The 19,056-nt window shown below is 42.8% G+C and overlaps 2 protein-coding genes across 2 annotated transcripts; both read left to right on the forward strand.

Annotated features, from left to right (window-relative positions):
• Positions 1-4: 4 nt before the first annotated feature.
• LOC146712693 (uncharacterized) lies at positions 5-4,314 on the forward strand. Its single transcript, XM_085452095.1, has 3 exons — positions 5-769; positions 1,363-1,443; positions 2,064-4,314. Exons 1-3 carry the CDS (start codon positions 314-316, stop codon positions 4,206-4,208), a joined length of 2,682 nt encoding a protein of 893 aa, XP_085308221.1. The 5' UTR covers positions 5-313; the 3' UTR covers positions 4,209-4,314.
• A 221-nt stretch (positions 4,315-4,535) lies between these two features.
• LOC146712694 (uncharacterized) lies at positions 4,536-9,439 on the forward strand. The gene is made up of 7 exons (XM_085452202.1): positions 4,536-4,724; positions 6,230-6,271; positions 6,351-6,617; positions 6,698-6,937; positions 7,016-7,216; positions 7,342-7,464; positions 9,396-9,439. Exons 1-7 carry the CDS (start codon positions 4,694-4,696, stop codon positions 9,437-9,439), a joined length of 948 nt encoding a protein of 315 aa, XP_085308328.1. The 5' UTR covers positions 4,536-4,693.
• The last annotated feature ends 9,617 nt before the right edge of the window (positions 9,440-19,056 follow it).

The raw sequence follows: 19,056 nt of genomic DNA on the forward strand, positions 1-19,056 counted from the left end.
ATTCAAACGGAGTTGGGTAGCAACTAACATGGAACACGAAGGGGGTGCACATCTCAATTTTTGCTTCTATATACAATTTAGTGGTTTGTACGTTCATAAAACACAGTCAGTATGATAGGTAAATTTCTTCTTCATTGATTTAAAATAAACTCTTATAGGTGTTATTTCATTTTACCTTATTTGTGACCATTTTTTGTTTTTACAGCTCCAGTTTGTAATACCCCCCTCCCCCCATGAACTTGGTATTTCCCAAACTAGCGCGGCAACAGCTCCACACTGCAACATATTTTTTGCTTGACTTTAGTCTAATACAATGGCCTGTTGGAGGTGTGTGATTTGCTTCGTCTTTGTGGCGTTAACATTGAAGTCTCTCTTAAGTCACATTAATACTGCACACAGTCGCAGTCCAGATTTCCGTGTCATTTGTGGAGTCGATGGATGCGCCGAGGATTACCGTGTTTTCAACTCGTTTTACCACCATCTCAGACGCACACATCCACAATACATCTCCACTGGGAACCCGCCTACAGGATGGCTGACAGCTTCATCCGATGCAAATGTATTAGGAGGCGAAAATTTTGGTACAGCCATTTTTGCCGACTATACTGCCGAACCCAGACAAACTGTTAGCAATGGCAATGGCACTGAAGTAGAGCCACCACCACTAGACCCCCCAGTAACATCGGAGGTGTTGGAGGAGGAGCGACAGGAAAGTCAGAACGTGATGGAGCAAGACGCGGCTGAGCTTCAAACACCTCGTCAGAATCAGGTAATGTACTTTATGTGTTTCTGTGTGTACGCGCGCGAATTTTTAAATGTATGTGTGTTGTTTAACCTTAACCAAGCACAGTTACCCCAATTCAGAAATGTACTCAGTTCAAGTGAAAATTATAGTTTTAAAGTTATGTGTTTTCTAAGATAAACTACTTGATTAGAATATTTTAATAGGTATGAAGGCCAGTGCTGAATTTCAAATGCATGAATCCGCTGAAATTCAGGCTTGCACAACAATGTAGGCTTAGTTACCATACTTAAACATAATAAATAAACTTATTTACCAGTGTTGTGTACCTGCCTTGGTTGTTGTTATATGCTCCATGAACCAAGCAGCTTTCAAATTTTTCTTTCAGTTAACTTCAGAGTAGATTCCATAAAGATTGGTTAAGTTTCATTAAATAACTCTTAAATTGTTCATAACATTTGCAGCTTCATTAGCTATCCATTGTAGTATGAATCTTTTAATAGCAAAAATGTACAACAGTTTGGAATATTTCTTTGTTTTGTTTTGCATCTGGTGGAATTTGAAACACATTCTGAGTGAGTCATTTTTCTTACACAATTGTTTTTCTTTTTGTCCTGTAGGGTAAAAGAGAAACTGTTGATCTTGCCAGATGTGCAGCTGCATTTGCTATTGGTGTGCGGGAGCAATGCCACCTATCACAGGTACTGCTTCATCTGATATTATGGGGGTGTCATTGTTAACTTGTTAATAAGTCTGGTTCAATGTAAGGCTGCAACTAATGATTTTTTTTTCATAATCTGTCCACTATCTTTGCAATTAATTGATTGTTTTTCATCGCTGGTTTTATTCAGCTATTACTTTCACCTATATAAGTTATTAAGAACAAATGTACATTACGAAGAAGTTAAGCACAAGAGTTGTGCAGTTCACTGCAATGTATGTAACTCTGGGCACACTCAACAGTTTAAAATAGGCTTAACAGTGTAAAATGTGTTCACTTTTAGGCATAAAAGACAAATGAAGTAGAATTACATAAAAAAAATAAATGAGGCAATCATTTGTTCACTTTTTCTGTTGTAACCTTTCATGCTCCTCCATCTTGCTCGGTGCAATGTGTTTGTGCCACGTGAGTCATGCATGTGGCATGTCATGCAAAACAATGCCAATTATTGGCTGATTTCTTCTTCTACTGCTCCACTGGTAAATTACAACATTCAGTGGCTCATTAATTTGAGCTAAAGAAATAGAGTTGCATTTTGCTTCTGTTATATTTTCTATTTACGCTTTCATGTCTCTGATGTGTTTTTTTTTCCCCCATCAGAGGAGTGTCAACAACATTGTCCTTGGTGTCCAACAGTATCAAACAGCTCTTCTGACGTCCTTGAGGGGAAAAATAAAGACCATCCTTGAAAGGCAACCTGACAGCAATGGACCTTTACAACAAGAAGTTCTTTCAACACTGGACAACTTTCAGGATCCCTTTCCCATATGTGCAGCTTCAAACCTACAGGACCGTGTAACACAGATGCATTTCAACCCTGTCACACCTGAGGAGATCATCATTTCCAATTATGCCTGTAGAGTTAAAAAGGGAGAATCGAGAGTTCTTGCAATCAAAAACAAGTCTTTCTACTACATTCCTTTGATTGAAAGTTTGAAACAGCTTTTATCCAATTCAAGACTATTTGACATGCTCAGTGCTGGACCTCAGAGTTGCCCCAACGCCAGTTTTTTGTATGACATTAATGATGGAATTATTTTCAAAACCCACCCACTGTTTTCAAAGAAGAACTCTGCTTTACAACTGATACTCTATTCTGATGAGATAGAAATGTGTAACCCCCTAGGGTCACGTGCGAGTGTAAATAAACTACTAATGTTTTATTACACCTTAGGCAACATAGACCCTAAGTTTAGATCAAAGTTGGCTTCCATCAGACTTCTCGCAATCGCAAAGTCTAGGGACATAGATGAGTGTGGGGTAGATATAATACTGCGGAGAATCAATGAGGACTTGAAGTTACTGTACGATGGTGTTATGATTAACACTGTCAATGGGGAATTTTATTTAAACGGAGCAGTTGTTGCTGTGTGTGGAGACACTCTTGCCCAGCATGAGCTTGCAGGATTTAAGGAAGGAGTTGGTTTTGCGTATAGCAAATGTCGTCATTGTGAGTGTACTTTTGATGAAATGCAAGAAAATTTCAATGAACATAGTTTCACCAGACGGACATTGGACGGACACATTAGGCAGTGCATTGAAATAGAAAGGGCAACTACCGAATTTTTGAAATCCTCGCTCAAAACGACTTTTGGCATAAATAGACAAAGCAAATTAGTTGATTTCCCAGGTTTTAATCTCATAGAGCAGATGCCACAGGATATTATGCATGTAATTCTTGAAGGAGTGGCACCAATGGAAATTAAGTGTGTGTTGAAATACCTTGTTTTATCTGGAAATTTGGATTTGGACTTGTTTAATTCTGCCATGCAGAACTTTCCTTTTTCATCAGTGGACATACGTGACAAGCCTTCACCAATTAGTATTGCTACTTTAGCTTCAAGTGACAACAGACTCAAACAATCCTCTGGACAAATGCTTATATTGATCAAGATTTTGCCATTCTTATTATACAGTGTTGTAGAGAAAAATCCCTTTATCCAGTTTATTTTGGATTTAATTGAAATTGTTAAAATACTTTTTGCCCCAGTTGTGTCTTTACAAACTGTGTCCAAACTAAAAAAAATGATAGAAGATCATCTTAAACAATTCAGGCAACTATTCCCAGAAAAAAATGTAATACCAAAGCAACATTACATGCTGCATCTTCCCTCTCAAATTATTGCCCTGGGACCTGTAATACGTCATATGTGCATGAGATTCGAGTCTAAACACAGTTTTTTTAAACAATGGTCATCCAAATTAAACTTTAAGAATGTGTGCAAGTCTCTTGTAAACCACAATCAGCTGCTGGAGTGTTGCCAAAGTGAAGCAGGAACTGAGCATCCGATATTTGTAAATGAGAAAGAACTAGGTCCTGTATCAGAGGTTGCTAATATGGACCATTTGCAATCAAAGGTTGTAGATTTTTTGGGGATTGAAGATGCTATACATCATGCCGTTAGAGTAAAGTGGCTTATTTTACATGGAAACAAATACATCTGTGACAGGTCTCTTATACTCATTTCAGCAAATGGTTTAAACCCTATCTTTGGACTTGTAAAAAACATTTTTATTGTTAATAGTGTACTTTATTGTTTTGAATACCAGGTGTATGAAACCTTGGGTTTCAACAAAGACTTTCTTGCCTATGAAATTGCAATTCCCAACCTTGCCCAAGCAACTGAACTGACTGATGTTGAAGACCTACTTGATTTTACGTCATATTACCCAGTCAATTTCAGAAACAGTGTCTATGTTATGACAAAATATAACCTTGAAGATGTCCTTTCTTTAAAAACCTGAAATAAATACCTTCCAATGAGTGACTTTCTTATTTCAAGGAAAAAGGTGAATGTTTCTTATTTTGAGATAATTTTTGTTTTACACTCTATCTAAAAGCTATTTTTGCTTGAAATAAATGTAAAATGGTTCATTTTTAGATATACAGACTAAATAAGGAAAAAAAGTAATATATACTTGAAACAAGTCTAATCATCTAACACATGAGACTGGAAACTAGCTTGTAATGTTCAAAACAAGATGGACAAGATAATCTGGCTAAAATTAAGACAATAAATCTTGTCAAGCTACAAGGAATTTGCAGTGTGCTGCTATGATAACTCAGTTTCCCTCTGAGATCAATAAAGTTTCTCTGATTCTGATGAAGACGAGTGTATTAGAAACAGCTCGTCCTTGTGGAGAAGCAGCAGCGTGACGAGCTGATGATGTTAACAGGGAAGTGGTGAAGCTGAAGGTATCACTCTGCTGTCGGTCTCCAACATGACAACATGCCGACTTCATCTGTCGCTCTGCTCCTCGGTGAGTCAAACCCTCCCTTCTTCAATTCTTTATCACAGCTCCAACACACACTAAAGGTCAAAGGTAAAGAGCCTATTTTCAGCAGCTGGAAGCTCTCGCTGATAGTTTCTCTCACATGAAATCTGTTCAGATCTGTTGGTTTTGTTTCCTTAGTGAGAAGAAGTGATCACTACTTCTTTTGTTTATCTAAGGCTGGTTGTATCTGATATTTGTTTGTGTGTTTGGACACAAATCAAGTAGTGTATTTCCTGTAAGCACCTCATATTTAACTCGAGTGTATGAAGATACAGCAAATGACAGAAAACTGTTTCAATTGCATAAACTCTTTAAAATTTAGAAGTTTAACTCTGCGTTTCTCTGTCCTGTAACCTGGACTGACTCACAGAGCTGAAGCTTCATGTCGTGTCTGTAAGAGAGGAAAGTGACCTGTTTTCATCAAACATTAACCTTTACTCAGGAAACCACGGCTCCTAGCTGCATGTACCACATGTTCTCCTTATCTGCCTGTTGTAATCATCACTTCCTCTGTTCAGACCAGATTGACTGAGTCTAACTAAATGACTGAAGATAGTTGGTTTTTCAGAATTAACGTCGGATTTTCCTCATTTTCTGTACGCTTTGTTAATTTTCTGATGGCGATTTAGACGAGCGGGACTCAAACGACTGTAATGTTTACTAAACAGATTTTTCAGGTTGCTCACTCAGCAGCTGATATTGCCAAAGTCGCCTAACTTTAATCCAGTGACCTCGGTGGTTTGATGGTTCACTAACTCTGATTGCTTTTTAAATGTCTCTGTTTTACTTAGCCAGTAAGAGCTGATTGGGCCTAACCTACCTTTCTCCAGCACTGGCTATGGGAACCTGCTAATGTTGGGTTTAATGTTGTGATTAGTAGAATCCGTAGTTTTTTACTTACTGAACAACTACTTAGAAACCTGCAGACGTATCGATATAAAAGAATTAGGGCCTGCAAAACAAGCAGGTCAACCCCAGCAGTTTTAACTGGTCCTGATATAAAACTGCTAGGACAGGTTACTCTCTCCTGGGAAGTTGGCTGCAGCCATGCGGATTTCTGAATGGAAGAGATCCATGTACACGCCGATTTTTTAATCATCCAATGCATTAAAAAACAATAGTCATAAATAAAGTGTTTTGGCTTGTGATTCCTAAATAAACACACTAACACTAGCTACACATTTTTAAAGGGTGCAAATCCAAGTCTCCTATTCAGTGACTCTGGTCTCCAGAGCTGAAAATAGGTTTGAGGTTCTTTTGAGAATTCTGAAGTTGGTTTAGTCTAAAATGCCTGAGTTGAGAGCAGGTTCGTGTAATTTGAGAATTTCTACCTAAAAAGAAATTAAAAGGAAAAATAGTCCATTTGAATTCAGCTCGAGCATTTTACACCAAATCTGCTTGATCAGGTTTGAATGATGTTTCCAGAACCACACAGGAACAGATTACAATTCCCTGCCCTCTGACCTTCAGTGACCTCTGACCTGTTGCAGGTGTGTGTGTGCTGCTGCTGTCTGCACTGACTGTTTGTGCAGGTGAGTAGATGAAGTGCACCATGGTCCAGGACAAACACTGAGTGTAAACACTGATAGAAACTGTCCGTCTGTCCTCCAGTCTCTCTGAGCGTCAGTCCAAACCTTCAGCAGTTCTTCACAGCAGCCTCAGTGTCTCTGACATGTGACGGTCAGCTGGGCTCTGATGGATGGACGGTGAAGAGGGACACAGGAAGTGGGACTGAGTCATGTGGAGCAGGTGGGCGGGGCTTCGGGAGGTTCAATGGTTCATCCTGTTTGTTTGATGAGTTCGAGCCAATCAGTGGAGTTTACTGGTGTAAAGGTGAAGCTGGAGAGAAGAGTGAAGAAGTCAACATCACTGTATCAGGTAATGAAGTCATTCATTTCATCAGACTAACAGCACACTGTTATACCACCTCTACATCACTCTGTGGGTCTTTTCTTCAGATAAAGAAGTGATCCTGGAGATCCCTGCACTTCCTGTGAGGACAGGAAGTGATGTCACTCTACGCTGTAAGAAGAAAATTGGTGGCACAGCCGCAGCTTATTTCTACTTTAATGGACGTCCTGTTGGACCTAAATCAGAGAAAAACATCACCATTAACGTGCAGCAGTCTGATGAAGGTCTCTACTGGTGTTCTACTGATGAGTTTGGATCATCTCCTCAGAGCTTTCTGAGGGTCAGAGGTCAGAACACTGACATCACTTCCCGTCTGCTGAGCTGATGATAAATTAACTGAATCAGCGTCATTATCTCTCCTGCAGGTCCTCTTCCTCCCACAACAACAACAACAACAACAACAACAACAACAACAACATACACTGATGTCTCCCATCCACCTTCTCCTTCTCTTCCTCCTCCTCCTCTCCAGCCCTTCATCATCCCAGTCGTAGCTGCTGTGGTTTCTCTGGTTCTTGCGTCTCTGGTTCTGGTTCTGGTCCGGCTCCTTTGGAAGAAACACACAGGTATAGAGTCTGTTTGACCCAACTGAGCACTTGTAAGTGAAGCAGTATACATGTATGTATGTGTTGTATGGGATCAGTGATTCTTGGTCTTATCACTCTCATGCTGCCTTCATGGCTCTGCCTAGTCCACAATGAGGCTCCTTCAAATGATGTCACCTACTCTGAGGTCACCAGTAGAGAGGCATCCAATAAGATGCCAGTCATCCAACCAGAAATGGTTTACTCCACCCTGAGGACAAACACTACAGGTACGGAAATGAGGGATAAAAGCAGGAAAACTAGAGATACACTTAGGTTAATACATCTTTTGTGATGTTGTATAAATAAAGCCAGAATGCAATGATTTGTGTATCTTATAAAACCATATTTTAATAAATAGAACACAGTAAAGGGATTGAATGCACAAATGGAGAAAAAGCCGGTGGTCCCAAAGACAAACAGGTGGAGGAACACTTCCTGAAACTGTTTCTGTGAGCATTGTTCACCTGCCTTCCACAAATGCAGGTTGAAGCTCTATAATGCAAAGAAGAACCACATGTGAGCATGCTCCAGAATCAGCCTCTTCTTTGTGGTTTTCTTATCTCAGCTTATTTCTTATCTCATGATAAAATACAGGTTTGTGAGATTTGCACATCATTCAGTCTGTGTTTGCACAGTGTCCCTGTGGTTTTTAAGAATTGGAGTAAACTGTGGTCGTGGAAACATTGACTTATATTTTCCTCAAATGCATCAAAACAAAGAGGAACTGTGACTCAACGGCTTCAAGCTTTATGAAACATAAACTTTCTTTAGTTTCCTGTCTGACAGTAAAACATGTTACTGGTTTCACATCTGAACCTTACTGTGGTCTCACTGCTCGAGTCGCTGTTTGTAAAAATGGGTCAGTGTCAGAGAAAACCATGGCAGCAATCCTGCAGCTCAATCAGAACGCTGAAATGGAAGGAAGTGATTGGTGCATGATGTGGAAGATTAGTGTGTATGACACCATGCAGCACGAACTGTCTGATTGAACTCCAGTGTGAAAATGATTTGGGGAGATTTTGTCACAGCATGCAGCAGCACACTATGAATTTGAGGAGTGGACCCAAAATCCTGACACGAATGAACATAGAAGATAAACAAAAGGGGAGCCGTCTAACAAGGCTGATAAAAACATCTGAAAATAAAAGGCAGAGGTGAAGCTAAATGGCCTGTATTTATATAGCGCTTTACTAGTCCCTAAGGACCCCAAAGCGCTTTACACATCCATTCATCCACCCATTCACACACAGGTGATGGCAGCTACATTGTAGCCACAGCCACCCTGGGGCGCACTGACAGAGGCGAGGCTGCCGGACACTGGCGCCACCGGGTCCTCTGACCACCACCAGTAGGCAACGGGTGAAGTGTCTCGCCCAAGGACACAACGATCGAGACTGTCCAAGCCGGGGCTCAAACCGGCAACCTTCTGATTACAAGACGAACTCCCAACTCTTGAGCCACGATCGCCCCAATAACATAAGCGTGGAACATGAAAGCACAAGCCACCGATGTTTCACTGGCATGTAAGTTTGGGGTTATACACATAAAAACAAGGTTAGGCCATGAAGACTCTGTGAAAGAGAAGATGAAGAGAGAGAAGAATTGGTTCAAGAATTACACCTCGTAGTAGAAAGGAGCTGAGGAAGACTCACTTTGATTGACGAGGATGTTTCGATTCACTGTGTTGGGGCAGCAGTCAGATGTAAAAGCATGTACATGGTGAAGTCACCTGAGTTTGTAGTTCCCAGAGTCGAGTGTTTATTTTCACCCACATCAGAACAGGTGCTGCTCGTGTGGTTAGCTGATGAGAGAAGCTGAAATCTTTGTGTGACAGAGCTTCCTTGTTGTGACCATGAAGTGTTTTATCTGTTTACCTTTAGTTTAACAGCTGTTTGAATGATGTGGAGTCCAAAGAGTGCATGTCAGCAGATACTGAACCTGAAGCTTTGCTGAATCATATTGTTTCACATTGTTCTTCAGTGTTATCAATAACAAAAATAATAGTTTGAATTGAGTTCAGCAGACAAGGTTTGATGGGAACTCCAAGTTCACAGTGAGATGAAAATGAATCCCAGATGTTCGGTCACACAGCGGCTTGTTTCTGTCTTTGATTCCTTCAGCGCAGTGACCAACGTGCATGACTGTCCCATTTTTACAGAAGGTGGAGGAACCACAGACGCCACAGAAGAAATTAAAAAGTGAAGGAAACGACGAGTTTCTCTGTGTAAACAGGAAGCTGAGGACAGACCTGCAGAGCTCCTGTGGACACGTTTCACTGTGTCGGGCTCACCGTGGGAACATTTACAGACAGTCATCAGCTTCCTCCTTTCTTCATTCACTCACATTTAATCCAATCAATGGAGTCATGATGGCAGCAAGTGAGGAAGGCGTCCTGTTTCCAGCTCCTCCAGAGAAACCAGGAGGAGGAACTGAAGAGATCAAACTGCTGCTGGTTTGAGTCTCTGCAGCTTGAACTCTGACAAAGGTCATCTACGATGGAGCTGCTTCCTTCATTTCAATCTGATCAATACTCTGAACTCCTGCTATAATTTCAGCAGGTGTGATTTAACACAGATTTAATGAACAGACAGATCTGCATCGATCAGGAACTTTCCTGTTTATATCAGGAAGAGAGGGGGCACACTTAATTATCTCTTTGGGTACAGCCAGTGATTTTCAGGAGGGGCCCAGCAGTAATAAATGCATCAACTAGTTTTTCAGCATTTTACTCTGAGATGGGAAGTTCTGTTTTTGGAGACAGCAGAATCTGAATGCTTCGTTATCTTTGATTTATTTAATATTCTTATTGGTATCTGAATATTGTGCTGGAGTGGACAGGGGTTAAGGGGGAAAAAAGGCCCACTCCAACAACACAAAGCACACTTAAATCATACACAACGCCTGAAAGACAAAACAGACAAAACGCAAACAAATGTACATTTTTACAGAGTGTGTTTGTGAGTGTCTGTGTATGAGTGTTTGTCATGAAACGTACTTGAAAGGTGAAATTCTGTAATGACTGTAAAAATGTAATAATTATGATGCGATTAAAAAGGAGAAACAAAGGCTGCACAGCACATCCAGGTCCTGCCAGCTGTGGCTCTGCAGCTCATGTCCCCAAAGGACAGAGACGACTGTACTGCTTAAGTGGAACGAGGCAGCTTGAGTGATTAATATGAAACTGATATGACAAAATACTGCAGAGGATGACACACATGACAGATTACAGTCGTAACCAAGAGCTTCAGTTTTATCAATGTTTAGTTTGAGAAAGTTTAAGGACAACAATGATTTAACTTCCATGAGGCAGTCGCAGCAGGAGATGGGTGGAATTATGTTTGTAAGAAATACACAGCTGAGTGTCGTCTGCATAAAAATGAAGGCTAATATTATATTTCCAATATATGTGGCAGATTTGAAGTGTGTAAATTATGAATAAAAAGGCCCCGATAGATAAAAATATTTGCTTTGAGTTTCTCTTTGAGTTCATTGGAGCAGCGGCTCGGCCTCACTGTGACGAAGCTGCTGGTGCTAACAGGGAAGTGGTGAAGCTGAAGCTGCTGTCAGTCGTCGTCTCCACAACATGAAGACTTCATGTGTGTCTCTGCTCCTCGGTGAGTCGAACACTCATATTCATCCATTCATTTACTGTACAGCAGCTTCCACACTCTGTAAAGGAGAACACATCGTCAGCTCTCACTGACTGAGCTGAAACTTCCACTGAAATCAAATCTGTGTAGATCTGCTGGTTTGCTTCGTTTAGGAAGACTTCGCTCTGCTTCTTTCTTTATTTGGTTCCACCTTAAAGCTGGTCAGCTGGACAGGAAACAAAACAAGATGATATTTATGTACGAGCATCACGTTTTAACTCGAACACACAAAGAGTCAGTGAAGAAAACAGTTTCAAACTTGCTGGTTTATAGTAATGAAAGTTTGTTTTTACTATGATTCAAATTTGTCTCATTAACATCCAAAACCTGCTGAATGCTCAGAACTGAATCTAATGAAAGTCGAGCATGTCGACTGAGTCAGTGAAGCTTCAGTTAGTGTGTGTAACATGACGACTGAACATGAAGGCAGACGACCTTATTCATGAAACAGGAAACCACAGCTGCTGCGTTCTGATTGGGTCTGTGTGTAGACGATATTTCCTTTATTACGAACAAATTTTCCAATGTGTGGACAGAGTCAATAATCTTCCTGTGTCTCTCAGGACTCTGGAGCTTCACTGATCTGTTTTCAGATCTAAATATTGCCAAAGTCACTGTTTGGGTCAGTTTAGGCACCAAATTCTAATTAAGCACGTAAAATGTAAGCCTGCATTAATAATGCATAAACATCAAATCCTCATTTACATGAGGTGACACATGTCAGCCATGCTGATGGTTTGTTTTCATGAGCGGTGCTTGATGACCTGTGATGGTACCCTCCTTTCATAAAGATGGTCGAGTGTGTGTTAAAATAAAAGAAACGATGAAGCTCCTTTCATCCTCAACTTGAAAAGCTCGATGATGCAGAGACTTCAGGATATTAGAAAGTTTCCTGAAAGAAAAAACTATGTGACTATAACATCAGAGTGTCTCTAAATGACCTCTGACCTGTTGCAGGTGTGTGTGTGCTGCTGCTGTCTGCACTGACTGTTTGTGCAGGTGAGTAGATGAAGTGCACCATGGTCCAGGACAAACACTGAGTGTAAACACTGATAGAAACTGTCCGTCTGTCCTCCAGTCTCTCTGAGCGTCAGTCCAAACCTTCAGCAGTTCTTCACAGCAGCCTCAGTGTCTCTGACATGTGACGGTCAGCTGGGCTCTGATGGATGGACGGTGAAGAGGGACACAGGAAGTGGGACTGAGTCATGTGGAGCAGGTGGGCGGGGCTTCGGGAGGTTCAATGGTTCATCCTGTTTGTTTGATGAGTTCAAGCCAATCAGTGGAGTTTACTGGTGTGAAGGTGAAGCTGGAGAGAAGAGTGAAGAAGTCAACATCACTGTATCAGGTAATGAAGTCTTTCATTTCATCAGACTAACAGCAGACTGTTATACCACCTCTACATCACTCTGTGTGTCTTTTCCTCAGATAAACATGTGATCCTGGAGATCCCTGCACTTCCTGTGAGGACAGGAAGTGATGTCACACTACGCTGTAAGAAGAAAATTGGTGGCACAGCCGCAGCTTATTTCTACTTTAATGGACGTCCTGTTGGACCTAAATCAGAGAAAAACATCACCATTAACGTGCAGCAGTCTGATGAAGGTCTCTACTGGTGTTCTACTGATGAGTTTGGATCATCTCCTCAGAGCGTTCTGAGGGTCAGAGGTCAGAACACTGACATCACTTCCTGTTTAAAGCCAATCTGCTGAGCTGATGATAAACTGACTGAACCAGCTTCCTCATCTCTCCTTTTTTTCTTTTTTTACCAAGTGGATCATCATGGCCTTGCCATATTGGTCCATTTGGTTGACCTTTATTATAATTATGAATTTATTTTATTATCAGTTGCAAACGGGACAGACATGGCTGTAGGATAGGACAGGGGGAAAGAATGAAAGAAAGAGAGGGAGAGAAAGAAAGAAATCCAAAGGGGAGAAGAGACGGTGAGAAGGGGGGGAAGAGAGAAAGAAAAAAAAACAAACAACAAAAAAAACTCCTGGGTCACCTGTATGGAGAAAAAAAAACAGAGGAGACAGCAAACAACAAAGAGCAACATAATAATAGAAAAAAAAAGCACCATCACAATAAACTAGCTAGTCATAGATATCAATAGTTACTAAATAATAAACGATATTGTTCAGCACGCAAGATAGACAGCGCACAGTGTGCTTTGAGGCAGCAGCCAAGAAAGCTTTAGTCCGCGTCTGTGAATACCCATGTGTGCATACCTGTGTGGATCAGCATGCTTGCATTCCAAAGGTTTCTCCATGTAATGATCTGCTAGGGAGTGTGCGGAGCCACAGCCCTGTCCTCCATGGTATCAAGCAGGTATGGAGGAGATCAAAACTCCAGACATCCAGAGGCCCTCAGAACACAAGAGACCAAGGAAGACCCACAGAGGGGCAGCTGCGCCACTGTTCCAGTAAGAGCTAAGGAGAGTCCCAGATGAGGGCTCACTCAGCAGCCGCGGAGCAGAAGCCAGGGGGAGTTGCAGTGACGCGCCTGTGAGCTCCGCCGGCAGCCAGCTGTGCCTGAGTGACCGAGCCCCAGGCCGAGAGGCCGGGGGCACCCCACCTCCAAATGGCCCGAGCGAGCCCCAATAAGCGGCCGCCAAGGAGTGAGCCGGTGTGTACCCGGACGCCCACCCCCAGATACAAAGAACCACCAATGCACCGACACCTGAGGGAGTCCGCCACCGGCAGGGGAAGTGGTGGTGGGTGGAGATAGGCCTCCAAACCTTGGAGGGCCTGAGATGTCCCCAGAGAGGTGGCGTCTGATACCCAACCTGACATATAGACACAGACATACAGGCACACACAGATACAAACATCCATTCCCACCCTCATGCTCTCATGTGCACTTCACACTCAACCGACGTGGAGACAAATATAAAGAGACGCTGTATACACGATCACACTCCCCAAGCATACTCTACCAACCGGGTCTAGGTACCTTTGCCCCTGGAGGGGGGAACTGCACCCAGACCCAGGTGGTGTTACCCTTTTCCCTGCGGTGGGGAGAGGCAGACCGCCCCGACTCCGCAGCAGCAGGGAGGCCCCACACTCCAGACCGCAGCCGGACGGCCAACTCCTCCTAGCCCCCCCGCTCCAGCAGGCCGCAGAGAACGGGGGTGAGAGAAGACTCCAAACCTCCCTCCACCCGCTCATTGTAGTGTTGACGCATATGTGTTCTAAGGTGCAATTAAAACCCAGGAGGGCATGGAGCTACCTGCCAGAGAGCAGCAGGTAAGCGCATAGTCCCTCCTGTTAGCCCTCAATGTCTACATGTATTTAAAATTGAGAGGTGGGCAACGATGCCAGGGGTGGGGTGTACACCCTGATGGTAACTTGGACTCCGTGTATCGTGCCCACCCCCAAGATCCTATATGTATGTGTAATGAGGGTGTGAGTAATGTGAATGTCTAAGTTGTGGGATAAAATTGAGGCAGAGGCAGCCAGAAGGGGACAGAGGGGGGGGGGGGGGGGGGGTAGCCTCCTCTGCATCCTGGTGACATACCCCTACTCCAAGGCCCTGCATGTGTGGGTGGTTGTGGTGGAGCGGGAGGAGGGAGGCAGCTGGAGATGGGGAGGGAAGGAAGGGAGGGGCAGGTGACCCCTCCTTGGGGCCAGCTCCCCCGCTGACCCCCCAAATTATACATTTATTGCTTCCTCATCTCTCCTGCAGGTTCTGTGACACCAATCTCTGTTGCAACAACAGAAAGAGCAACAACAACAACAACCACCATCACCACTCATATCTCCCATCCTCCTCCTCCTTCCTCCTCCTTCCTCCTCCTCCTCGCGTTCAGCAGGAGGCGTGGATGATGAGCGGCGATAAACTTGCGAGAAGCAAGTTATGCTCAACTCCACCGGTGGATTCTGACAGCGTGGAAAAGTGTGAAAACATCCATGATCACCAATGGATTTCGAAGGGCTGGACTGCTGCATGATGGAGAGGAGGACACTGCCACGGCCCTTCAGAGGGTGTTCGACTCTGACACTGACAACGAGGATTTCTTTGGTTTTGAAAGTGACAACGAAGGAAAGAAACTGAGAGTGGATGACGAAGCCATCCTGAGCCTGTTCGTTTCCGACACTGGAGAAGAGGACTTTGGTGGTTTGAGTGCGCAGGAAGAAGAGAAAGATGGTGAATGACTGACTTTTCTTCTTGTTAAAGCCGTGTCGCTGCACCTGAGCCTAAAAGGTAGTTGTTATATTTCCACTGTAGTGTCAATACACTATTAGAGCTTATGCCGAGTCAGACTGCACACACAATAGTTTGTTTACAAGTTGACTTCTTCTTTATTGGGATAACACAGAAGTAACACACACACATAACTGGGCGTGGTGCCCCCTACTGGCGATGGCTTGCATAGCACACAATAATTCTTGGTTCATACATAACAGTAGTCCGAAGCTATTTTTCTGGTGTGCTGTAGGTTATTGTTATGTACTACATTTGTTACCCATTTATGAAGCACAGTACATGTTTCGTACTTGTAATTACCGCTACTTGTACGTATACCTAAAAAGTTATGCAAATATGTACCCATAACTTGTTTTTCAAAATATTAATAAAAGGGGTGTGTCTCCAAACAGCCATCTCTTTCCTGACAATTCACTTTGTGCATATTCTCTTACATATGATAAGTCAACATTGAAACACCTGCGGCTTTTAGTCACGTGCGGTAATGTATGTACAAAACAGGATTTTCCCCTGATTTTAGCTTGTGCGGCTAATATTCAGGTGCGCTTTGTAGTCCAGGAAATACGGTAATTTTCTTGAATTCTTAAACATTTCTACATGATATTAGTAGGCGGCTCCTTTACTAAACAGCTCCAACTGTTTGATTTGTTTGAATTTTACAGGACAGCTTTTCCCGTGTTACTCATTCATTATGGAGCTACTGTAGTTAACATGTAATGCTTCTCTAAAACCCTGTGACACAATCTTCTTTAACATTAGTGCGCATTAACCCCACATCTTCCCTGTTTTATTGCTGATGTTGGCCTGACAGTAGTGGGGTAACAATGTCTCCTCTGTTTAGGAGAGGGCAGCAGGGTCACATCCTCACTGACATCACCTGTATTTGCACTACAGTCGTTCCCTTCACTGACCTTTGCTCTCCTTCTCTTTTCCATCAGGTTGTGTAAAACTGAAACAGGCATTAAATGTTTACTACAAATGATGCTTTACACAGAAATGCATTGTTAGCTGTTTTTACACACCAGCCTGTGTGAAGCTTTAGTCTGAGCATGGGGTCAAAGGTCAGGACAGAAATGCAGCACTGTAACACATATACATATGTAGAACATCAGACATTTGACTGATTTGTGTTGTGACAGCTAGTTTTTTCTTTATACAAATAAATCATCATCACACACAGAAGAAATGTGCAGACCGTACATTTATTAGCTAATATCAGTGGATACAAGAAAAATGGTATAAAGACAAACACTAGCAGCCTTAGCGTTTCTGTTCTGAATCTCTAATCTCTCACAGACATTCATCAAACCCTGTCCTCTATCAGCTTTCAACATAAGAAAAGTATTAGGCCTCATTGAAAAACAGTCTGTTTGCAGATGAAGTACTTTAAAAACTATACTTAAAAACATTTCATACACAAATCTGTCATTTATCCAGATTTTCTTGACTGAGTTTACAATTTACTAGAACTGCCAAAAACACATGAATAAAAACAAATGATGAGGGATCCACTTCAAGGAAAGTGGAAAAGCCTCTGTTAGCTGCTGTTTGCAGCTAGCAGAGGCTAACAGAGGCTAATACCAACGCTAACCAACAGTTTAGCATATCGTCGACAGCTCACCTCAGCATGGCTGTCCTCGGTCAGCAGTGAGCTTTATTAACTTGCACAAAGTTTTACACCCTGTTTGAGAGTAAATAAAAGTGGACATTTCTCAGCTCCAGCATTGACAGCTGAGGTAAACGGTGGACCGACAGCTTATCCACAAAATGGGAAAAACTCCGGTCCAGAATCCGGTCCAGTCCTCGTGGCAGTAAAAACTGTAATCATGCATACATGCTTTTGTCACACCTGACCATTTCGTACAATATAATTGAAGTTTTGGATTTAAAAATTTAGCAGACGTGAACGAGCAACATTCCTGATGAGGCTGGTCAACGCTGTTCAACTAGAAGCCTACGTGGATGATATCCCAGCCTACACATCCCCCTGAACTGAATTGCCTCAGTGAAATACTTGCTCACTCACACCAAACTTCATTAAATGTGAATGTGTTACTTTGCTGGTTCCCAGTTGCAGCTTAAGTGCATCCAATATTAGATTTCCCAGCTTTTCAAACACACCATGAGCTGTGCCATTTTCTGGGCACAGCAGGTTAATACCATATAAAGATTTCCTGATGTTGTATCTCCAATAACAGGTCACGGCATTTCGCTCTCGAGGCAGCCAGTGCCCTCCCTGCAGTCCCAAAAGGTTGATTCGGTTCATCTTGACGCACACCTGTGTGCACTTATATTCAAAAGGTTTTTCCGTGTAACGATCTGATAGTGGGTGTGGGGAGTCATAGCGGGCATGGACAAGATTCAGTATGAGGTACCGAGGTATTCGGGTGAGACCACTTGCTTCTTGGGATCCTTTGGCATCAGGGCTGTCCGGCCTTCAATTGAGCTTTTCAGATCTATCTTTTTCTTTGTGTGTGTGTGTGTGTGTGTGTGTGTGTGTGTGTGTGTGTGTGTGTGTGTGTCCGTCCTGTCTGGCACTGTAGCAATCAGAATTATGTCTGAAGGCCAAGACAAATGCCCAACAGATTTACTTTCCCAAGTGGGCCTTTTGCAATACTGGTCCACTTGATTGTCATAGTTTATTTGATCTTTATTAGTTATTTTTATAAGTTATTGTAATCAGGCCAGACTGGACTCGGGGACGGGAAAGAAAAACAAGAAGAAAAGTTCAGAAGAAAGTTAACAGAAGGAGAGGGAAAGAAAAAGGAGAAGAGAGAGAGAGAGAAAAAACACGATGAAAATCTGCTTCATCACCTTTTTTTTCTCTTTTTCCTTTCTCTTGATCACCTGTTGAGAAAGAAAAAAGAAAACAAGCAGAGGAAGACTAGAGCAATCGCATAAACAACATCACGATGATCTATGTGACTATAACAGTAATACTAAATATTAAACATTATTGTAAGATCAACAGAACACAGTGTGCTTTGAGGTAGGAGCCAAAAAGGGTGTAGTTTGTGGGTGTGATCACCCGTGTGTACACCTGTGAGCATGGACGCGCTTGTTTTTAAAAGGTTCCTTCATGTAATGATCTGCTAGAGGGTGTGGGGGGGCCACAGCCCCGTCCTCCAGGGCATGAAGCAGGTATGGAGGAGATCAAAACTCCAGACATCCAGAGGCCCCCAAAACACAAGAGACCAAGGAAGACCAACAGAGGGGCAGCCGCGCCACTGTCCCAGAAAGAGCTGAGGAGAGTCCCAGATGAGGGCTCACTCAGCAGCCGCGGAGCAGAAGCCAGGGGGGGGTGCAGTGACGCGCCCGTGAGCTCCGCCGGCAGCCAGCTGTGCCTGAGTGACCGAGCCCCAGGCCCAGAGGTCGGTTGCACCCCACCTCCGAAGTGGCCCGAGCGAGCCCCAGGCTCCAGGCCCTGATAAGCAGCCACCAAGGAGTGAGCCGGTGTGTACCTGGACGCCCATCCCCAGACACAAAGAACCACCAACGCACTGATGTCTGAGGGAGTCCGCCACCGGATATGAACTTTTTTCAAGACAGTGAATCTTGAAACCAGAGAAAAAATAGAGAGTTTTAACTTGTTTATACAAAGCTAACTGAACCATGTGCTGCATCAACGTGATAATAAAATAATATTATTCACTTTGTTTCTGTCTAAATTTGAATTCTAATAAATATTTTAGCTTGAAATAAGTGAAAAAAATCTGCCAATGGAACAAGTGTTAGAAATGTTCTTCAATCAGCTCTTTTTACTCTCATTTCACAGCCAGTACTTTTTACTTTTACTTGAGTAAAGAAGTTGAATTAGTACTTGGAGTATTTTTAACAGTAGTACTTCTACTTCAGTACAGACTGTATGTACCTCCCACCCGCTGCACACAGTCACTGAGTACAGACCGGCTGATTCCTGTAAAGGGAGAGGCAGGAAGAGGCGGAGCAACAGCTGAAAAACAA

Source organism: Copadichromis virginalis, linkage group LG3, assembly GCF_057382275.1.
Source record: "Copadichromis virginalis isolate Kocher_CV1m ecotype Utaka linkage group LG3, C_Virginalis_male_GT1.1, whole genome shotgun sequence".
Lineage (NCBI taxonomy): Eukaryota > Metazoa > Chordata > Actinopteri > Cichliformes > Cichlidae > Copadichromis > Copadichromis virginalis.